The sequence below is a fragment of the Osmerus mordax genome, chromosome 14, assembly GCF_038355195.1.
Source record: "Osmerus mordax isolate fOsmMor3 chromosome 14, fOsmMor3.pri, whole genome shotgun sequence".
Taxonomy (NCBI): domain Eukaryota; kingdom Metazoa; phylum Chordata; class Actinopteri; order Osmeriformes; family Osmeridae; genus Osmerus; species Osmerus mordax.
In genome coordinates, this window is record NC_090063.1 from 1330568 (window position 1) to 1354587 (window position 24020).

At 39.6% G+C, this 24020-nt stretch overlaps 2 protein-coding genes across 5 annotated transcripts in view; one reads left to right on the plus strand and one right to left on the minus strand.

Annotated features, from left to right (window-relative positions):
• The first annotated feature begins 2845 nt into the window (after positions 1-2845).
• On the plus strand, positions 2846-4053 carry LOC136955976 (vasotocin-neurophysin VT 1-like). The gene is made up of 3 exons (XM_067249766.1): positions 2846-3133; positions 3536-3740; positions 3896-4053. Exons 1-3 carry the CDS (start codon positions 3011-3013, stop codon positions 4030-4032), a joined length of 465 nt encoding a protein of 154 aa, XP_067105867.1. The 5' UTR covers positions 2846-3010; the 3' UTR covers positions 4033-4053.
• Positions 4054-4543: 490 nt separating this feature from the next.
• Positions 4544-24020, minus strand: part of ythdc2 (YTH domain containing 2) — a 56496-nt gene continuing 37019 nt past the window's right edge. For 2 of the 4 annotated variants that reach the window (XM_067249763.1, XM_067249762.1), the window contains exons 24-31: positions 22444-22639; positions 22066-22217; positions 21630-21749; positions 20675-20871; positions 13392-13569; positions 13081-13287; positions 8179-8361; positions 4544-5263 (exon numbers count right to left, since the gene is read on the minus strand). In XM_067249763.1, the coding sequence (XP_067105864.1) occupies positions 5129-5263; positions 8179-8361; positions 13081-13287; positions 13392-13569; positions 20675-20871; positions 21630-21749; positions 22066-22217; positions 22444-22639 (1368 nt within the window). In that variant the 3' untranslated portion in view covers positions 4544-5128. Of the gene's footprint in view, positions 5264-8178; positions 8362-13080; positions 13288-13391; positions 13570-20613; positions 20872-21629; positions 21750-22065; positions 22218-22443; positions 22640-24020 lie in introns of those variants that run through there. The other 2 variants (XM_067249764.1, XM_067249765.1) reach the window with 2 other exon arrangements.

Sequence of the window (24020 nt, forward strand, 5' to 3'; positions counted from 1 at the left end):
GGGCTAAATAGTCTCAAAAACCCTGAATCTGGCAACAATGGCTTTTGCGTATCTTACGTGCCTTGTGCGCCATTACGCCTATTGAACGCGTACATTTCAAAAATGCTCATCATTACGTTCTGCTAGATGACGGTAGAGACATGAGTAAAATAAAATATGCAAGCGGTGCTCAAAAGCGCAGCAATAAACTGTTGTCTGAACAAGCTCGAGCAAAACACTCGAAGATTAAACACTTATTTAGACCAGCCAGAGAGTAATATTATCAACATCTCCACAGATGAAACACTACCGCAGCCGCAGGTAGCTAGCAGCAGCACATCTTTACCAGCAACCAACAATAAATATACTTGCTTAGCCTACTTATTGGAAAGAATAAATGTTTTCCTTTCCTCCATTGATTGTGTGTTATTTCGGCGATGCTATCCTTGATGCTGAACTATCAGAAGGCTAGCGCTGTCTTTGGTTTTGAACAATGACAAATGTGTGGCGGCCTGCGGAAACCCTTCACATCGTTAACATTTGGGTCTTTCTGGGTATTATACATATTTGTAAACTACAAACTCTCCTGAATAAAAATATGTTTAAATCACTCATATATCTTTATCACAACTGAAGTTACATAATTTTAAAGTTGACCTGTGTCAAAAAGTGATAAGGGAGAAAATTGCATTCAAAGATTCCACTCATTTTCATTTGAATTCTGTGGTGAATATGGAAAGGAAATCCCTTTGTTCGTAATCACGTTGTGAATGTAAATGTTAGTTTAAGTATAGGCTACATGAATAACTTCTCAGCAAAAAAAATAAGTTTAACAGCCTGACTTCATTGTTCAGTTGTTTGGGGCTGCTGCAGCACTCAAAAGAGCAGGCAAACTGAGAATTTGATTTTAAATGGCTTGGAAATCTTACTAACCCATGTCCAAAAACCATTGAAATTAACTGTTTTTCATAAGTAATTATATCATTTTTGTACATTACAATGAAATTCAGGGTGTTAACTATAGAAAACATCAAAAATCTCAATTTTGACAGAAAACGATTTTCAATCCTTTATGACTTATAGCCAACAAGGAGCGGCCGCGACATCCGACGGGTTTCCGCAGGATGCCACACAAATAGGCTGCTGTTGTGCTTTTGTTATTTTTAAACTTTTTTATTTCTCTCTCACATTGGTGAATATAGGCTATATTTAAAGGTAGGCAGCAATGTATAAGATAGGATGGAGATACATTTTGAGTGGATTTAGGGGAGGGGCCTCGAGCTCCGACTTTGCGGGGGGCCTCTACAAAGTCCCGGCCGCCACTGGCTGTATCACGGGTACGAGCATTGTACTAGAACTATTTATATAATTGGGTTAGGATTTGCTTGTTGGTACTGATTCATTGATTTTATTTGCACTGAATAAGTGCAGTGTAGAGTATTTGACATTATTACAAATCCGAATTGACCGAGGTCTAAAGAATATCCTGATGCTTTCCTGCGTTTTATACTGACCCCTTTTTTTTGTTTATGTCTTATTGATGCATTTAACATTCCCTGCTCTTGTTAACTACTTGTAGCAAGCGTCTAATTACATTTTACTATTCCACTGTATCTCTGATACACAACATGCCACCTGTTATGACATGAAGAATTAACGCTTACTTATAAAGCCCCATTTGAATTGCAAAAAAACATAATTTATGCCTAAATAAAAACATGTTTCTAATGTCAATGCATGAAAATGGAGCAGTTCAAAACATTATTTAATTGTTTTCTCAGTTTCATTTCATGAAATGTTTAGTCATATTTAGTTTTTCTGTGCTAAACTGTTTTATTAAAATATCAGAAAATGTATCTAATCTAAGAAGAGTTTGTTTCAGTCCTACATATTTTAGATGTTCAAATTAAACAATTGAATAATTGACCAGGCAGTTTGTGTCTCCAGAATATGTAGGATTCTCCACGCCTATAGGCTACTGTATTGGTAATGTAAAGATTATGTACTTGACATAAATATGGTCTGTTAATATTACATAGGCTACAATAAAATACAATGTTGATGTAAGGAATCCGTGACTCATAATCGTCCTAATTTACTGAATTACTATTAGCTGTCTGACATCAATTTAGATTTTTTTCTTTTGGGTTGCTTTTCATGACTGTGCAATGTTTTGCAACCTTTGTTTGCGGCCTAGCATATGAGTAGCTGATTTAGTGTAACATTCATACATATTCAGACAGATTAGTGTTGGCAGCAGAGGTGTAAAGAAGGGACATCAGTTCCAGCTTCCGTTCACAGGGCCTGCTTGATAAAAAAAAAAAAAAAAGTATTTTTATGCAGCCCCTGACTGAACATAATCTTCCCACCCCCTTCACATATTTGTTGCTTAAAACTTATATTTTAGATTTCCTTTCTTTTGCCAGACATTATCCAAATCTTGTCCAGTAAGTTCAATCGTTGCAATAGGCTATTAACATTTTGACATTTGGCAAGAATTTCAACACATTAAAGATCTAAGAATTGAATTGTGCCACGGAATGTTTGGTAAAGGCTAAATTTAACCTTGATTTACAGCTTTACACATCTACAGCATGTGTCACACGAGTTCTAAACTTCGTCGCTGTGTTTCTCCCACCAGTCAGACATATACAATTTAAAACGATGGCTAAGCTAAAAGGAATTTCACCAAAAACGAAGAATTGAAAAAAACATGGTCTGTAATCATAACCTACTAAAAACAAAGACATGCTCTGTGAAATGTTTTTTTTTTTTTTTTTGTCACCTTTTAAACAACTAGGACTAATACAGACAAGCGTAACTTTTACAACTGAATGATTAATTATCAATTATCCTTGGGTGGGGGTGGTTCAAGAAGAGCTTCAAGAATATACATTTGATGACGTAGAGAGAAGCGTCTTATTTATCCGTGACAGACGGTTCTAATAAATAACAGAAAGATCTCACAGTCGAGAAAGAAAATATATCCAGTCGAAGAGTCCACCTGAACCTACCGTTTAATTTAAGCGCGATGCCAGATTCAACACTTGCACTGCTGTGTGTCCTGGGACTCCTGGCAGTCTCCTCGGCATGCTACATTCAGAACTGCCCAAGAGGGGGGAAACGCTCCTTTTCCGAGTCCGCCACACGGAAGGTAAACATCATGGTTTTGATTTGGTTTTACTTTGTTATTCATGTGTTGGTCTTTTGATTTCTCCCTTGACTGAGGAAAAAACATAATGCTTCCCATGTGCAGCCTAATTTCAATGCGCTCATGACGATTTGTTGCAAAATATCAACCTATATGGATACCAATATAATGCAATAACTTAATTTGAGATATCCTAAATGCATGCATGGTCCGTTTTGATGTATGACTCCTTTATGTATGGCCATGACTAGTATATAGTGTTTTGTTTTACTTTGTTACTCTGTTAAGGATGAAGTGGCATGTTCCCAACAATGTTCCCATTTTCCACCTTGGTGGGAAATGTGCGCAAAGATCTTGTGCTTGTTGCTGCGCTCTGGAACTGACAACAAGCATTTCTGTTTCCAGTGCCTGTCTTGTGGTCCTGGTGACGGGGGACGCTGCTTTGGCCCCAGTATCTGCTGTGGTGAGGGGATTGGCTGCTTTGTGGGCTCCCCTGAAGCGGCACGTTGCGTGGAGGAGAACTACCTGCCTTCTCTCTGTGAAACCGGAGGAAGAACATGTGGCTCTGAGGAAGGACGCTGCGGATCGAAAGGGATCTGCTGTGACTCGGGTAGGAGGCCATTTAGATAGGTGAACCTGTCATAGGATACTTTTGTTATTTAATTTACTTAACCTCTGGTGATAGTAATAACCTCCAGATAGGAAAGAAGAACCCTCACTAGATTATGATAAAATAAGTTGAATATATAAATGTGTTCTTTTCAGACGGCTGTGTGCTGGACCCAGACTGTCTCGATGAAAGCAAACGTCGTCCGGTCAGCGAGCAGAACGCGACACTGATGGGTAGCCCTGCAGACTTGCTACTGCGGATGCTGCATGGCACCAGCAGGCGGCGAATTTAGTAACATACATGTAATCCCAAGCCATATTTGTCAAACCAAGTACTGCAAAACCAAATGTACTCTTAACCCTATCACAAGACTGCAAAAGAGAGCTTGCTACATGAAGTGAAATGAGACCTACATTGTTTACTTTTGCTGTTTTAATATGTAATTTCTAATGCTTCAATTCAAATATGCATTGTACAACCCAGTCGTGGAAGTAAAACAGAAATTAAGCAATTAAATGTTTTTTTGCACTGTTAAGATGTGTATCATTTGGCTTTCCATGTTAGCAAATTAGTTTTTAATGATAAGCCAGCACAAAGCCATTGATTCCAAAATTAAATTAAAATAATTTCTTTAACAATACAACCTTGAAACTGGCTATACAAAACAGACTTAAGTCAATCAGGTAAAAAAGAATTTCTCCTTCAGCGAAGATAAACAAAATGCAAGCCCATCTTAATAATTACTTTCACTTGGCAAGGTTCCATTTAAATACATTTTCTAAAATGTTCTCAAATCAGTTCAGTCTAGTAACACATATGTAAGTACAGCAGAAATAAATGATTGGTAAAACAACAAAACCACCCTAAAGCAAACCATCTCATGTGGTGACAGATTATGTAGTCATTCTCACTGACATGCTTGAACATGAACATTAGATTCTACACAATAACCAAACGCACTTTGTTTTTTTCCCCTCAAAATGAAGGGTTGTGGACAAAAAGAAGATTGGCTGCTATTAGGACATTCTGAAACAAAGCTGACCCTCACACTGTTACTTATATTTTGCATTGACATATTGTGAATTAACATCTGCCATTTTGGATTGACAACAACATTTTACATAGTTCAGCCTATCTTCTGGTGTAATGCTAAATAGACATGTTAAGTTAGGAGATCTTCAATGTCTCGGTCGGGCATGTTATGGTTAAAGAGAGGCGCTACGTGGAATTAACTTACTACACAACCCACTATTCCTCGTCAAAGCATTGCTTGTACAAACCAATCAATAGCAAAGTGTAAGTGAACATTAACCTTTTGATTCCGTAAAACAAGTTTGGTTAATCACTTTCTCTCTCAGGAGGGAAACACCACAGCACGAGTAAGGGACTCAGTTTAGGTGTAATGCCGTCATGTCTGGTGATGAGGCCTGTAGTTGTACCTCGTGTTGCAGGTACTGTTGTGTTTTCTCTGAGAGTCTCTCCCATAGGTGCAGTAGCTGGCCACCCGACTGGGGCTCCAACTCCTGCAAAATGGAGTGTGAATAGAGAGAAGGGAGCAGAAAAAGCCATTAGATTTGCCATATGGCAAATAGTATGAGTATACTTGTCAGTATATGGACTAGTGTTGTCACCAAAACCGGTACTCTGGGACCAAGTCGGTACTCCCAAAAAAATAATAGTACAATACCAAAATATTTTAAGTTACGGTAGTACCGAGTACAGCTGGTACCCATGCAGAGTCAGGAACCAAAAAGATCTCACCACAAGTCGCTAGTGGCTCTCTGAAATATTGTTAAACGTCACTATATATTTGTCGCTAGTCATTAGATTAGATTTTTTGTCACTAGGGAAAGCAAAAAGTCGCTAAATCTAGCATCTTTTGCAGGGGCTCCACTAAAACCTGTCGACAAGAAAAGTGGAAAGAGCCCAGTATGGAAATACTTTGGCAGATGACAATGGGAATATCATGGATCACCAAAAACCAATTTGGAAACATCAACGTTCATGTACTTTATATAAAGTACTTCAAAGTATACCTTGGAATACTCTAAAGTAACCTGTGTAGTGCACTTTCAGTTCATGAAGTATACTTCCTAAAGTACCTCAAAATATACTTCGCAATACTTTCAAATGCACTTTCAATTAATGTAAGTACTTCAAGAACTAAACGTAATAAATGTCAATTTACTATTATTTACTAATATATTGAAATGTTTAGAGGGCCCTCAAACACCGCCAATCTTGTGTCACTTGACGAGAACGAGGGCTCTCGCCAAGTGACACTGCAGATTCTTAGCTGAAAGAAGCTATTTACTGCGTATGCACTAACATTGTAATAATCCAGCTCTTCTAATCAAACGTAAAAGTCATTTAACTCATGGTTACAATGGTGAACCAGCACAACAATGACAATTACCACGCAACAAAACACTACATTCTAAGGAGACACATTTAAAAAACGAAATTCATGAAGTTACATTTGTATTTCGAACAAACGGCAAACTTATCAGCAAATTTTAATACTATTTACCGTCTTGCATCATGGGAATTGACCAGCCAATGAGCCACGCTATCTTCATTTTTTCACGTTGTTATTTCGTTCTTCAGTCAGTTTAACAGTATAACCTTCAAATGCATAATGCAACCCTTCTGTCTGCTTCTTTCTCAAATAGCCTTTTCGTTTTTTCCATTAATACTCCAATTGATCATTATTAGTATAAGAGTATTGGGCTTCAAAATGTTTTGGCAGTAATTAAGGTTACAGCTTGAGTACCCCAAAAAATTCAATGTGCAATGCATAATAGATTTTCCTCATTTCCACATGAATAATTAGAATAAGATGGATCAAAAATGTTTTACCTGTAATGTACTTTAAAAGTATTTTGACTGTTTTTGCTGTAAAATAATAGAAAACGTACATCCTACTCCAGAAGAAATGTATACCATTTTCTGTTTCGAAGCATACTTCTTAAAAGTATATCAAAAGTGAACTATTTTATACGGTATACGGTATTTCTTCGAATAAACGCCGCCCTCAAATAAACGCCGCACCAAAAAAATCTGAAAACGGTTATTTAATTGGTTAAATTCAACCCCACTATTTATTACAAATGTACATAACTTTCTGCAGCTTTCTGTTTGAAAGCTAATGTGTATGAACATTTCGGCATGCTGCTTCAGATTTCTACACAATGTAAAACACTTGAGACAGTTGTACTACCAACGCACACCTAATTGATTGCCAATGAGAAAGGGAGTTGCCGCACTCAGACAAACAAAGAATAGACAAGGAGGTCAGCGGTAGTAAATGAAACCTGTGTTTTAGCAGCATGATTCATTTGTCACAATGCCAGCAACGAAGTTGTCTATGGCTGCACTGCAGCTACAATTCACGAAACCCCCTTACTAATTAAAGGCCGCCCTCGAATGAACGCCGCCCTCGAATAAACGCACCAAAAATGAACGTTATTTAATAAATGCCACGGCTTTTATTAGAAGAAATACGGTACTTCTTAAAAGTATATCAAAAGTGAGCTAAAAGTCTACTATCCATATTTTAGTATACATATAGTATACTTTATTATACTTCTTTTTTGTAAGGGATCGTTTGCCGAAATATCTGTGTTGGGGTTTGGGATGTATATTTACATTTAACAGCGTTTTGCCACTCTTTAGGACTCTCTAGAGCCCCATGAGGCGGGTTGAATCTGAGTTTGCTTTATGTCAACACATAGTCCACACACATTTTTTGACTTTAGGCCTACATGCATTGTGATTGTATTAATGTTCTTTTGTTGTCATAAGTACAGCCATAGATATTGTAGGTTACTGTTAATGTCAACAAATAAGTATTGTTCAGGATCTGTTTTTTTTGCCTTAGTATTGAAAATGGTATTGAGTACCGTGAAATTTCACTGGTATTGGTACCGGCTACTGAAATGTTGGTACCATGACAACCCTAATACGGACATCTGCTTGTTAGAACCTCTCATTCTAAAATCATGGGTATTAGTATGGAGTTAGTTGATTAGACCTGGCTTGCGATGGCATTGATCCCAAATATGTTAGATGGTGTTTAGGTCAGTGATCTGTGCAGACCAGTCAGGTTTTTCTAGACCAAACTTGCCAACACATTTTTGTATGGAGCCGACTTTGTGCATGAGGACATTTTCATACAGAAATGTTTTGTCATGTTTGGTGTGGAAAAAAACTTAATTCCCCCATTGATTCCGATGGTTTTGGAATGAGATGCTCAACAAGCAGGTGTCCGTATACTGAGCGATGTGCACATACTGAGCGATGTCCACATACTATTGGCCATTTAATGTAGGCACGGTTTCCTGAACACACCTAGATATTAACATACCTATGACTATCTTTGCGTGTATTTCATTTGTTGTGTGTACTTTTGTGTACAACTTGTTAGTGACTCTTTTACCTGTCCGTCCCTGCTGATCTGGACCTTCTTGTTGTCATTCCAGGGGTTGAGGATCTGGTGGGCACACTGGAATGGGAGGCTCTCCTTGCAGATCCACTCCACACAGAAGACCCCACCAAGCCCTGTAGACCCCCAGTCCTGACAGCACTCCTGGCCGATGACCGATGTCATCCGTGCATAACCCTGATAAAAGTAAAAATTGAAACGTACACGTGTACACGTGTACATATTCAGGCAACGAAAATCTCATGACGAATTTCGATGACATTTTGTAAAACAATATTGTGTCATTATTTGCCTTGTGTACAACTAATAGCTCTTTGCTTTTGGAATAAATACTGTAAAAACAGTGCAACAAACCAATAAATAATTATAAAATGAATGCTACAGTCACAACTTTTGCAATGAAAAATCCCCCTGGACTTTGCACCCCTAGCCCTGTAAGACCCAAACATGAAAATAATATCCAAAAAAAGTGAGATGATGTTGTAAGAGTCTTCTGATGAAGATAATGAAAGATTATTAAAAAAAAAAAAATTGTACGTTTTTAGGGCAACGTTGTAATATTGCAACCCTGGGCCTAGTTGGGAGCAGAATTTCAGCATTTGCTCTCAAACTGTCAGAACAAATACACAAAACAACTGCTGGTTAATTTGGAGTGTGTATTGCTTACTGGCACTATAACAGTACATTTCATTAATAATAATGAAATGTCAGTTGGCTGAGCGGTGAGGGAGTCGGGTTAGTAATCCGAAGGTTGCCAGTTCGATTCCCGGTCATGCCAACTGACGTTGTGTCCTTGGGCAAGGCACTTCACCCTACTTGCCTCGGGGGGAATGTCCCTGTACTTACTGTAAGTCGCTCTGGATAAGAGCGTCTGCTAAATGACTAAATGTAAATGTAATAATCACCCAATAGTCATATTTTTATGAATCATAATTTATTAAACATCTATAAAAACTGGATAAAATGTTATACAAAACAGAATGAAAACTTCAAAGAATCAGTGTCCTTGCAATTTCAAGTCCTTTGCAAAAAAGTGTTTACTTTCAATGGTAGTCCCAAAAACTGTTCCTTTCCTCCGAAAAGCAGAGACGGACATTGCACTTTCTGCAAAGCATACTTGAATATCCTTTCACGCAGTGTCTGCAGCGTCCTCTTGTTGTCTTCACCGGGAGATGTGCGACCATGTCCCTGCGCACATCGGTTGGTGGTTCACATACCCTCTTGTCTGGGACCCTATTTGGTGGACTCCCATTTCCTAGGGATGGTCTTCTCTGAGCAGTCACAGGTCTCTGAGGTGTCACTCTTATCGATGTCAAAGGGCTCCTACTGGCTGAAGATGGCCGCCCTCTCCTTGGTGTGAAAGCTGTGTTTGTCAGGATGAGAGAAGAAGCTAGTTGTGCCTGAAACAGTCTCCTGTTCAACATGTTTTTCTTTGGAACATTGAGAGCTTTGCAGTCCCGTTTGTAGAGGAGCCAGGCGTTGATCACGGCAAGGATGATGGTGTGCCAGAAGATGTAACTGTACCAGCGGCGTGATTTCATGGGGAACTTATATTTGGCTGCAAAAGAGTCCAGCAAATCCACACCACCCATGTATTGGTTGTATACTCCCACAATATGAGGTCTCTCAACTTCAATGTAGGATTTGGTGGCTTTGTTCCAGCGTTGAATCTTTTGTACAGGATCAGTGCCAGCAAAGGATGACCGCCCTGTTGTCAAACCATTTGACAGCGCATATGTTGTGGTTTGCCTCCACTCTCTTGTCAAAGCTTCCTCTGCCCTTTTTCTTCAAGATCTTCTGATCTTCAAGGTTACAGTTTGGTAAGCGCACTTGCCTGGTTGTTCCCACATAATGAATTCCACGATCAAGGAGCCAAACTACTAATGGGGCACGTGAAGAAGTTGTCTGCATAGACCTTGTAGTTTAACCTCCTGGAAGCGTGGAGGCGAGCTTCATCACAACGTCCCCTGACATTCCAAGTTCGGATTTGGCTCGTTTTCCATCGACACTGCCTTGGTACACATCAAAGTCACATATCATGCCAGAGATTCCAGTTCTGACCCACAATTTAAATCCCCATGGGTTAGGTTTGCCTCGCATATATTGTTTTATGCTGCTGAATTTCCCCTTGAATGGAATCATCATCTCATCCACTGAGTTGTGCTCTTCGGGTACCACTTGCAGGCACTTCTCTCGGAATGAGTCAAGCCACGGTCTGAGTTTCCACAGTTTGTCTTTCTTCATGGTCTCTGGCATTGTCAGGTTGTTGACAAAATGTAATGATGTCAGCAGGGATTGGAACCTGTGGCGTGACATCACATCAGAAACCGGGGTGTAACGCGTGTCTGACTCCCAGTACATACGGACCCCAGACATTTGCACCAGGCCCATCTTCAGGTACATGCCAATCATCTGTTCAATTTCCTTGGTGTTTGTGTTTATATTTGTTCCAGTCTTTTGAAAGCTGTACTGATTAGTGTGTTCTGTCAGAGCCTGAATCATGTTGTCGGACACAAACATCTGGAAGTACTCCAGTGTTGGACCAGAGAAATCAGTATTAGGACTGATGACAATTTAAATCCCCATGGGTTAGGTTTGCCTCGCATATATTGTTTTATGCTGCTGAATGGGAGTCAGTTGGCTGAGCGGTGAGGGAGTCGGGCTAGTAATCCGAAGGTTGCCAGTTCGATTCCCGGTCATGCCAACTGACGTTGTGTCCTTGGGCAAGGCACTTCACCCTACTTGCCTCGGGGGAATGTCCCTGTACTTACTGTAAGTCGCTCTGGATAAGAGCGTCTGCTAAATGATTAAATGTAAATGTAAATGAAATCCTTTTTCAGCTACCGATACCGGTCCCGGGGCATAGTCAGTTTAGTTGGTTGGCTTGTGTTGGTTCGCTCAATGTCATTGTCATCATCCTCAGTTGGACAATCAGTGGGTCTCTTATTCTCTTTTTCCACTTCCTCCAGATCTTGAACCACCTCCTCATCACTCGAATCACTGGTGTCTGACTCCATGTCAACATCGCTCTCTCCATTTTGGACGGCCTCAATGACATCGTGGACACTGAAGAAAGCTCTCCTTGCTGATGTCATTCTGAAATGGAAATAATAGTTAGAGAATGTTCAAGTATAACTAATTCCAATGCAAATTAATCCTATTCAGGCAATACATTCCACTGAAGGCACACAATACTGTCTGGATAGCCTAATGTGCTACTTACAAAAGGAAAATACAACCCCCCAGAACTCTTACATCCCATTACATTCCAGAACATTCACACCTGTCCCTAAACAATGCACCATACATGCAACCCCCACATTCCAAAACATTTACACTTGTCCCTGAACAACCATCCTCCAAAGCATTCCACAAACATTATCTGGCTTGTGTAACAAGGAGATATTTGGACAAACAAACAAAGTCCAGATATAAAAACTTATATTTCACTGCTAACAAAGAAATAACATTGGTTTAGGGTTAGCTAACCCTAACTCATTTAGAATTATTCAAATCTGGTCTAAACTTAAAATTATAACAAATAACCCATTTATAAAGTGTTAATCATCAAATAAATTATATTTTTGTAAGTATTTATCCTATATCTGAACATTTGAGAAGTGGAATGTCGTGTGCAAGGTGCCTGTAGTGTGCAAGGTGCACATGGTATTTTAGCTACCCTTTTCACCCAACGTTGCAAAATTACAACAATGACATAACAAGCTAAAAATCTAATGTGATGCATGAATTTCAAAATAACTTAATATTTACATAAACTACATATTATAACAATCACCCCAAAAAATATTTCATGAAATTTACTTACTTTAATGTTGAGATATACAGTTGAATGAAACAAGGAGATGCAATCCACACAATACTGTCTGGATAGCCTAATGTGCTACTTACAAAAGGAAAATACAACCCCCCAGAACTCTTACATCCCATTACATTCCAGAACATTCACACCTGTCCCTAAACAATGCACCATACATGCAACCCCCACATTCCAAAACATTTACACTTGTCCCTGAACAACCATCCTCCAAAGCATTCCACAAACATTATCTGGCTTGTGTAACAAGGAGATATTTGGACAAACAAACAAAGTCCAGATATAAAAACTTATATTTCACTGCTAACAAAGAAATAACATTGGTTTAGGGTTAGCTAACCCTAACTCATTTAGAATTATTCAAATCTGGTCTAAACTTAAAATTATAACAAATAACCCATTTATAAAGTGTTAATCATCAAATAAATTATATTTTTGTAAGTATTTATCCTATATCTGAACATTTGAGAAGTGGAATGTCGTGTGCAAGGTGCCTGTAGTGTGCAAGGTGCACATGGTATTTTAGCTACCCTTTTCACCCAACGTTGCAAAATTACAACAATGACATAACAAGCTAAAAATCTAATGTGATGCATGAATTTCAAAATAACTTAATATTTACATAAACTACATATTATAACAATCACCCCAAAAAATATTTCATGAAATTTACTTACTTTAATGTTGAGATATACAGTTGAATGAAACAAGGAGATGCATTTCCAAGAAAGTTGGCAGGTAGAGTGAGTTCATGGCCTTCTGGCCAGACCTATATACACATTTACAATCCAATGGCATTGCAAGGCAATACAATAGGACCCATTGACTATGTAAATGTGGTCTTTTCCCCAAAAGGTTTTTGAAAATGTGTTTTTTGGAGCGATAAAAGTGACGTTGTAATATTGCAACAAGGGGTCTTACAGGGCTAGTCAGGACCCACTGGTTAACCAACATATAAAAAAACGTATTGATCATAAAATGTATATGCTTCCATTTTTACTGTTTTAATTTCTGATACAGAAAAGCAGTAACTGTGACTATATATGTATTAACTCTTCTACCTGGAAGTGTCCTGAGCCCTGGACTGAGAAGATGAGGAAGACCTGACTAGAGTCCATGAAGGCTTTGTTGAGTTTCAGCTCATTGCTCGGTGTGGTGGACCAGATGCCTCTCTGCTGGGAGATCTCAATGTTGCGAAGATTGCTGCTCTTCATTATAAAGTAGCGCAGTGACGCACTGCCTGGCCGTGGAGAGGGGGACTTGGAACACTGAGGGGAAAAGGGAAAGAGTGAGAGTCAATGGTGCCTGAATCCGGCAGCAAAATGAATAAAACTAATGCGGAGCTTTAAAAATGAACAATCCTTGTGGATACCTTTCCTGATGACGTAGACGAGGGGCTGTTGCAGGGGCTTGGGAGGCTGATGGAGTCAGTAGACTTGGTGGAAGATTGGTCCTCTGAAGAGCGTTTGGAGTATAGGGAGGGGCCCTTTTCTCTGGTGTGGGGCTTGGTCTGGAAGAGGACAGGGGCAGGGGATAACCTGGAGGAAGACCTGAAAGATGGTTGGTGTCAAAGGTGAGCTTACATGTGTTAATATACATTCTTATAGTTGAGTTTGTTTATTGTTGCATAAACTGGCATGCATGGCAAACACAGAACAATTAAAGTATTACTTGCAAGTGGGCTGTCAACGTAAAAAATCTCCCATAAATAGATACACATTATATAAAGTAATAATACTACTGATAAAACAAAGATACAACTATTAAAAAGTATTGTTTTCCATTTAATCCAATACAGAAAAAATACAACACAATAGCTTGATGCTGTCCATACATACAGTTAAGGTCCCAAGTATTACCCCCCCCTTTATAAAATCAAACAAAACCTGTAGCTTTTTACTTCCAAAAGAACAAAGACAAAATCTCAACTAAGTTTGATAAGATATTTTACTGATGCATTGGGTTGAAACAAGAAAAAACTAAATGACAAGGGCAAAATGATTAGCCCTCTGACAATTAATAGTCAAAAGTGTAACCTTTCTGACTCACAACTGAAAGTAACCTCTTACTGTAGGTCCTAACTAGGTTGGTATGTCTCTTAAGGGATCTTGGCCCATTCCTTCTTGGCAAATTGTTCCAGCTCATCCACATGAAATAGTTTTTGCGCATGGATTTTTTTTTTTACTTTGCACTCAAATTCATGAACCCTGCTTTCTTGACTTTTACTAGATATGTGTTTTTTATCACCCAGTGTTTTTACATTTACTAAATCACACCAGGAAGCTAATTTATGGCTATTTTGCTCATGTTTTGGTTTTGTAGGGCTGTATTGGCAGATACCTGAATAATACAGCCCCTTTGTCACTGGTCACCCAGACACTCGTCTGGGACAGTCGTTGATTTGCATGAATGCTGAATCACACTTTATTGACACACCTCTGGAAAGGTGGTCTCAACAGTTGAAGAGGAAGGTGGACCATGGAAGACTGAAATTATCATTAAAAGTTTTGTTCTTGTAAATATAGTTCTAAACAGCTTTTAATGTCATGTTTGATATGATTTTGTTTCTTATTTTATGTACGACATTCTAGTAATACTTTTAATGTTGTAACATGCATATTTACAGGGTTTACAGAGATTGTGGATGCAGTGGTCCAACATGTTAACATATTCCCTTGTCTTGCAAAGGAATCACACTTGGCCTACTGCAGCGTTGAGTGATAGCTAATTTGAATTTGTATGCGTTAGACAACCTTTCTGTCATATGGCCGGTGTCCCCATTTTAGTATGCAGGTTTGGGTGTATATAGTAAGAAGTTTTGTTTGTTGAGTTCTGTTTACGATACAGCTCAGGGCGTTAGGCGTCTAGTTTCATTGTGAATACCTTTCTTAACGATTGCTCTGAAGGTATGATTTGTATTTGATGATGTTTCATTTTTATTATATTGATTATCTTACTATAATAAACTATTCAATGTGCATTTTAAGTTACTTGTCTTCCTTGTACTTATCTATGACGCAACGGCGGTGAAAACCTTGATCTAGTTTGGTTGATGCGGATTATAAACATGAAGTAGGTTTTAACTTAAGGCCTCTGAGTCACATACAGTGGACTTCCATGCTCCGAAGGTAATACCGTAGCCTCTGAGGGGTCAGTTTACATACTGTGTTGATGGTTAAATCCATATTATAGTAGAGAAACAACAGATTTGTGAGTATGCATACTTTAAAGGGGTCATTGATTGCAGAACCAAATTTACCTTGTCACAGTTGAATAAAGACAGTTCAGTGAGTAAAAGAGGTTTTGGCTCTGGTCTGTACCTTTGTCACGTCCCAAAATTTGCTGCGCACTGCTCTGTGTACTACCACGGAATTACAAAGAAGAACGTTTTTCAAGGATATTGAAAATGGACTACGGTCTTAAATGCAGTGTTCCAGCCTGTACAGAGAATGCTGACGCTTCTCAGAGTCTTCACAAGGAACCAAACACTGGACGGGCTGTGATGTTTGTCTATGAGAAGATCCCTGTGCAGTTCGACCCTCAATTACACATTTGCTCGAACCATTTCACAGAGGACAGTTTTGAAAACCTGGGACAATGTAAAGCAGGATTTGCTATGAAGCTGTTGCTGAAAAGAGGTGCTGTTTCAACCTTATGTTCATCACAACCGCAAGCTGTAGTATGATGTTGTCGCCTACATTTATTAGCAATGCTAACGTATCCTGCCTGTATCTAGCATCGGTAGAATGTGTGATGATTTAGTTTATTGGCAATGGGGCTAACGTTATTTCATGTTCCTGACTGTGTTTCATTCAAATAAATAACCTGTGTTGTCATGTAAATCTACAATTCAAGATGCATGTTTATCCAGATCTATTTTTCAGCAAGATAGCTAGAGCTAACTCAGCTGAGTTGAATCACGATAGTTTGTTTGCTAAGCTGTAGTGCTAACGTTACCCACCTAAGTCATCATTTCAAATGATATCTAGTCAATCTGTTGAAAACAGTGTTGTGTAGACACAATGTATTTATTTTAGTGGTGGGCCGTTATCGGCGTTAACGCGCTGCCACTCTTATTGGCGATAAAAAAATATCGCCGTTAATCTATTCTCAAAGTTGGGTTGGGAGCTGGGTCTATACTACGCAAGCTATGATGATTTTCACCTTGATATTTTAGCACGGATGTGTACCTAGCCGAATTGCACTGTAGGGGGCAAGAACGAGTCTTCGAACCTGTGTGTATGCCTTGTGTATGAAATTATCACATCAAACGTGACGTGCTAACATGGATGCAGCTATGAAACCGCCTGATTTGCTTCAGGGAGAATGTATTTTTAAGAAGCTTCCCAATGGAAACCTCGACAAGACTAAGGTTGTTTGCACCTTGTGCTATGCGGAATTAGTTTACTGTAGGAGTTCTTCCAGTCTCAAATACCACCTAAACGCAAAGCATCCCTTAGCTAATGCGGAAGATGCCGGGCTGAGCACTGATGTAGCGCAGGGGAAGAGTCGTCGTCAAACTACGATGTTTGAGTGTAACCGAGGCAAGCCCGTCAGCACAGCTCTATCAGCCAAGATAATTAATATAATAAACAGTTAATAAAAACAAGTAAATCTTATTGAACATAATTAGTTTTCATCACCAATTATCATAATAGAACAGCTTTCTCAAGCAGTTTGTGATGCATTTTGGAAACAGGAGATGAGCTCCTGGTCTAATGCGCCACCTGGCTTGAGAAACCCGTTCTCAAAGACTTACTTTTAGTCCTTATTTGCGTAGCACACATATTCTGAATGCCTTCGGCAGAATTCAAATGAGCCATTTTAATCTAGATTAAAGCCAAGATTATAGTGAGATTAATCTAGATTTTAAAAATTAATCTATGCCCACCACTAAGTCTTCACCTTCGATGTTTCAGTGAGTGCTGTGGGCCGTGTTGTGTCTTTGCTCCGCAGCTTCACTTGTTGTAAACAAACCAATCAGCGCACAGCTTATCTTTGTTTTCATGAGCATACCATAAAAGGGAGAAAACCTAGCGTTTTCATCCTGGGGCTATTTCACAGGATGCATCAGGGCTCATAGAACAGCACCTGGGCCATTTTCAGCCCAACCAATGTTACATACCCTATTCGGAGACCTTAACAGTGTGAAATACCCCCAAAAAACAGTCAATCACCCCTTTAAGGTCGGTGCTCTGATCAAGCAGACGATTTTTACCTACGTCAGAGTTTCCTGTCATTAACTGTTTAGCGCTCAAGGATACTTGTGCACATTTGTAAAATTGGAGTCAGATATTAACAAGTAAATTCTCCCTGAACATCTAACAGAATTGTTTCCCAAGCCGGGGACAAACACAAAGCGTCTCCGGCTAGGGCTGTGTAATTAATCGAATTTTGATTGCGATTTTGATTTTTGGGTCAAACGATCTCCAAACTCATATAATCGAGTTGAAACAATTAATTTGGCATTTTTCATTTTACAGTAGGCCTAGAGAGTTTCTGAAAGAGACGCGCACGCGCAATTCAGTCCTTCCCCCAAAAGCATTCAACGCAGCGAGAGGGAGTTCAATCTTTAACCTGCATGTGGCATCAGGTAGTATATGCCAGTGGCAGGAGGCGGGACATGCCAGTGAGCCGCCAATCAGCAGCATCGACCGCTGACAGCCAATTGCACGAACGAATACCGAGCGAGTTCATTGTTAAAATGTAACTTATCTACAAGCTAATAAAAGTTGTAGTAGACCTACCGTGTGGAACAGACGTGTTATTAGTCTAATATGTAGACCTATAAGTAAATATCAAGTGTTTAAAGACCTTGTGGCAGACCTACCGTGTGTTGAATATTAAAGTTTAAGTAACGTTACAGTTTGATAGTCAAGTCATTCGTCAGTATGTGTTCGTGCATTTGGCTGTCAACGGTCGATGCTGCTGATTGGCAGCTCACTGGCATTTACTTCTTCCTCATGCCACATGTCAGTTAAAATCTAACACCTACTGAACGCTGCCCTACTGACTAGCAACACTCACTCACTATCGTGATTATGTTTTTTCCCATAATCGAGCAGCCCTATCTCCGGCCTTACAATTACCACTACAGTTTAATTGCGCATTCTGGCATTTTTGTCCCTACCTCTCAAGGCTCCCTTGCACAAGTCTGTCATTCAGACAAAGGTTATATAGCCTAAACTAGAGAGGATACAATTTCTGGGGAAATTGTGGGGTTTGCTCCTGTATTTTTGTACGCCCTTCGACTGGTTAGCTCCTGCGATTCCCACACAGCAGAATTGTAGTAGTTAGCTAGCTCTACAATTTACCGGGGCTAGGTCTGAATCTAGTCGGAATTTAGCACTAATCTAGTGCTAAATAACCATTTACCTGGTCGGCTCCATGACGCCGGGTAAGTAGGGCTTCTGAGACTGCTCACCAAAAGAACGAAGGGGAACCCACTTGTCTAGCAGATGAGGACATGTTGCCTCAAGCCTCCTAGACTTTTAGCTACGGTACTAATACTGAGGGCTTACTGATATCGCTGTGACTATGTTACTAGAACGGCGTATCTACGCGTTGTTGCTAACGTATGCTGACGTTGTGACGTTAGACTTGCACTGAGTTCCCTTTGGCCACACAAGGCACTTTTTGCCACAAAAACTTAATTCAACCATAAACCGTGCAACGGAACGTAAAGTAAAATACAAGCAACTCAACCTGGACCAAGACAAACATTTTGACACCTACGTCGTCTATGTAGTCCAAATATTGAGGGATCCTTAGGCTCTCTCGAACGAAGGCTTGAGCACACCCAATTATAGTTATATGTCAAGCAAAATATATATAGCTTATGTATAGCCTCTAATTATGTGCAAAATGATGAAGACAATGTAACTTATTTTTGTAAAGCGTATAAATATAACTAATAAATGAATTTTGCATATTTTCACGAGCGAAATGAATCATATAACATTACTTTAATTCTTCGACAATTTTGCAAATTGTAGGCTAAACCATTTTTTATATAGGTAGGCCTATTAAAAGGAGATGACGGCATGGGCGAGGGCTGTTATAATAACTGTATTCACAATTGTGTAAACGATTGTTCTTGAAAGCCTGTAATTTATAATAATTAAGAGACACAGACAAACTACAGGGCTCCATGACTCCTTCACTCCTGCGGTTGGCCACTCTTTCCACTCTCTTCGCACACGATTTCTTCCTTCACAATCAAAGTCCGCCTTTTCTATACCCTACCTAACATAATAACAGCACACAATGAAATAGCTTACAAAAGCATTTCTGAAATATCGAGAGGTATAAATGAGTTGAGTATATTTCTTATTTATTAGAATCTTTTTATGATTTTCCTTTCCAGTCTTAGATATCTTGCTTGTGATGATGCAACGTACAGCTGTTCTCGACACAGTGAAACGCTTGGAATTGGCAGAATAACCGTCCCCCCTTAAGGGAATCCACTACCTTCTTTCTGAAGTCCAGACTTATTTCTTTGTTATTCATTATGTAATTACTTCTTACAAAGAATGCAAGAGTGGTGCCTCTCAATCTAGTCTTTAAGTGCCACTAGCCCTGTTCATTGGAGTCTATATGGAGTGTGAAAGAATTTTAGGACATATGTACAATGTATGTGTTTTATAAGTGGGAATCTGTAAGCTCCTTTGTTCATTGATAAAGGACAGCCAGTGGCTAGTTTAAGTAAGGTCAAGAGGGGTTTGTATGACTTATAGGAATGTAAGGGGCTGAAACTCTGTGGGACACTTTACCCTGGAGAATGGGGATAGAATCTTATATGGCCTTTTATCTTGTAGTAAATGAAGTCTGATTGTCTTAAGGTATTTATGACCTGAGGGGAAGTTCTAGAAAAGTTAAATTGAAGCTGCTGCTTTGAACTTTTGGCTATAGAGATCTTGTCCTGTTTCATTGTTATTATGTAATTAATTCTTGTTTGAAGATGATCACACAAAGGACAGTTGACCATTTGAATGGCCAACTGCTGTAGCTTTATTGGGGAGAAATGTAACATCAAAGAAGCTTGGGACACTAGGTCCTGAAACTGTTGTAACTGTCAATGTATTGTGTACTTTGTATTCTTTAAGGGAATGAGCTAATCACAGAGACAGCTACATTGATTGATCGATGTATAGAATATAAGTTTATATAAGGCCATATGTATGATGTTCATCACCACTCTCTCGAACGACTATTTTAGTTGTCCTTCGTTATGACATGGTCACATAGTGCTCTGTTTGCTAATGTACTGTACTAACTAAATACATTTTATTAAGCCGGCATCTGGACTACTCAAATTACACAGTACTGTCATAAATTTCCTTCACAAGAGTTCAGTGCTGTTTGATTAGTTGAGTCATTCAAGTCAGATGGAGTTCAGGTGTAGTTTGAAAGCTAGTAGTAGTTTACATTTTCTAGAAGAATTCACATATGGGCTATTCATTTTGACCACCCCAATTTTCAATACATTTGTTATACAGCAATTTAAAAAAGAAAATAATATATGTACCAAATAGGGGCCTTTTAATTGATATTGATTGTCCAATGTTTACAGTTACAATTTTAAGAAAATATACCATATCCATTAGAGGATAATCATTTTGGCCTTAGCTTGTAGCTTGATGATCCCCTCTGCACCTGTCATTGCTAGCTTGTGGGGGGAGATGGAGGTCGTTGGGAAGGTTAGGATTGTCCCCTGCTGCAAGGTTCCTCCTGCTGTTGAGGTTTTTCCAGGAGGGGATCTGGGGCGGCTCATCTGAGGACATTGGCCGGGGCCTCTGGCCAATACCTGTGGGCTGCTGCAGGCCTGCAGACTGCTCCTCTGAGCCAAGCACCTAAAACAAGAAGGTAAGATTAGTTAACAAATGAAGAAAACATGCCATTCAAAGTCTAGTAAATTAAGTTACTTCCAGTTCTAGATACTGTGAATCTATGTGTGGACCCGCTAATATGGAATCCTACAAGGATCAATATGTGGCAGTTGTGAGACGAGTATGTGTGTGGAGTGTAAAGGTATAATTGTAAGGCTGGGTGTCAACCTGCCCCCACCTCTCATATGCTAAAATCTGGAGTTGCTCGATAGGGTCTCAACTTGATGGCTCTCACACCCCATTGTGTAACTTACTGTAGTATTGCTAATCATATGTTGATAAGGGTCAAGATTTGGTCTGATTGGTTGTTCTTGTGTATAAAATGATTGTGTTCTGTGGATTCTTGATCTCCTGAGACCTTCTCCTCAGCTCTGGCTTGTACTCGTTCTCCTTCCTCACATCTTGCTTTCTATCTCTGGTTTTACAATAATCATGGTAGATAGGTAGGTAGGTAAGAGTTAACCTTCATTTTGTAACATGTTTGCCTTGTAATTGATTTCATTTACGTATTTGCAATGTTATTAAATGTATATTTAATTTAACCTTACTCTGACCATTCTTGCTCTTATTTAACCCATAGAGTCAAGTAACTGTAATTCCATTTGTATTAACATAAGTTGGTTCATGTTAATACACTGTTCAGTTTCCCATCTTCCTTTAAACCATGGGGGAATTAGTTTTGGTTGTTTGGCCAATATTTAACCCCTACAGTATGAACCCACCGACACCAGGGCTCGTATGGTCGCCTCATCCAGCTGGGACCATGGCTTGGAGGGGGAGCGGATTCTCCTGAGGAACAGCCCATGCCACTTCTGTCTCAGCTGGAACACCAAGCCTGCTACCTGAGGGAGAGAGAGAGGGGAGTAAGTGTACGGAAGCTTAAAGAAAATGCTTTTGCTTTAATTATAATTGAATTATTTGTAGGTGTTTCTAAAAGGATATGAATATTGCATGTCCGATTTTTGTTTTGCTACAATGTAAATTGAAGAATTACTTATATTTTTTATTTCCAACAAAAGAAATGGTGCATAATTTGAAAATGCACAGCCATGACTGTATGAATGAGGTTACTAAAGTAGATCAAACTTCAAACAGACGAATCAAGCAAGACAGCTACACAGTGTCACAGCTGGCAAGCCTACGGTCTAACATCCCTACATCTTGGTCCAGTTTAAAGTTCAGCCACTCGTCAATCTTCATCTGGGCCAGGTGGGTGGTGGTGGAGTGGTCCTCCATCTCGCTGTCACTGCTCTCATTCACAACCTCATCTACAGCAAGCAGATGACAGTTAATTCTCATCAACCAACTTGCTACCACACAATACAATGAGTAGAGATATTCGAGTCGTTACAGAAGCAGAGGCAACAACAAAATACACACAGAATTGTGTAGGCCACAGAAACCCTTTTTAACGTAAACAGTGTTAAACTATGGGTAAAGAGCACCACACTTTACCATGTTTTTTTATGAAAGGACAATGAATATAAACAAGGGACCCTTTCACCTGAAAGCATAATCTTACTGTAAAAATCGTACCTTTTTGTTCAGTGGGATCTTGCAAAGCGGTGCTGGGTAGCTTGGCGCAGCCTCCAAAAATGGCTACTGTGACAGGTGACACTACAGAACAGCAGCGGATACTGGCAATCCTGTGCGCTCTTGTCATCTCGTCAAAGATGAGCCAATCAGTGGGGAGCGCCTGGATGGCGGCCACCTGACCATTGGCCGGGGGGATCTGGATAGACCAAAAGAAAAATTTCTAGAGTTTAGAACTTTGTAATGCGCTTTTAAGTAGGATCAGGATTTTTGGGGCCGATCACTAGAAGCAGTATCAGTTTCAACTTTCATGGCGATTAAACCCCTTTCTGATTCTGATTAAGTGGTCTATTTGAAGCCTTCTATTTATCATGTAGCATTATCTATTTAACTATTCTTAACAACAATGTCTATTAAAGGGGCTCATTGAATGCAAAACTGAGTTTACCTTGTCATAGTTGAATAATGACAGTTCGGTGGGTAAAATGGACCTACAGTGAAACTCAAAGTTCATTGACACCTCTTTCCTATGCAAATCTTACAATTTGAAACTGCCGCTGTAAAACGATCAGTTTCGAAAAAGCCACCGTTGTGACGTGACAACTAGGGGTGCAAAACCGAACCGAAAAAAAATTAATTGTTCAACACACAAACCACGGTTCAGTTTTTACATGTAAACCGTGGTTTTTCGGATCTACGAGAAAACACAACCAAACACCCTTTGTCCTTCCCCTTTCCCGTAACCTTTCACGGAGAGTAGCTGTCCAATTAACTGTCAGTATATCAATGACGTGTCACGTACTGGAAGGAACTGGAGAGCAGTGTTGCCAACTTAGCGACTTTCTCGCTATATCTGGCAACTTTTCCAAACCCTCCTGGCGACTTTTATTGTTAAAAGCGACTTCTGTCAAATCTAGAGACTTTTTCCGGTGTTGATGGAAACTTGCTGGTGTTTTAGAGACGTAAAAGCACGGATCGTTTTGCAGTACTGTTCTCAACGAGCAGCGGGTACTGCCGTGAGCTCCTCCACCGTCCCAAAGCACTCACAGGCGGTCAGTCTCACTATAGCCTCGCGCAGCACTGCTACTTTCCTTACTGAGGAGATGGCAACACTGCTGGAGAGAAGCAAATCATACAAAGCTAGGCACCTGTAAAGTATGCTAACCAGGGCTGCCAACTCTCACGCATTGGCCGTGAGACACAGGTATTTTAACCAGTTCTCATGCTCTTACGCCACACCTAGTATTTCTCAAGCTGAGAAGGCAACCCCAACCATGTAGTCCTGCTAACGTTGTAAACAGTAATGGACGAGGCGCAGGCACACGAGTGAAGCAACATGGACGCGCGAACACCATTATTTATATAAAACTAATTACACCCCTGAACTTTTAAAACAGATCTATTGACCTACTACAATTGTTAATATCCTATGGCTTCTTCTCCAATAGGGCCTTGATACAATGCCATCTAATCTTTTCTGCCCATTCTACACAATTTTGGGGGACTTTCCACACCAGCACCTTTTGCCCAGTTCCTCTATTCTACCCATTTTGGTTTCAAAAAGGCGAGTCTCACCTAAA

Coding starts and splice junctions, on each gene's coding strand:
- LOC136955976 (XM_067249766.1), top strand. CDS start 3,011: ATGCCAGATTCAACACTTGCACTGCTGTGTGTCCTGGGACTCCTGGCA. Junction 3,134..3,535: donor CCGAGTCCGCCACACGGAAG/GTAAACATCATG, acceptor TTCTGTTTCCAG/TGCCTGTCTTGTGGTCCTGG. Junction 3,741..3,895: donor AGGGATCTGCTGTGACTCGG/GTAGGAGGCCAT, acceptor TGTTCTTTTCAG/ACGGCTGTGTGCTGGACCCA.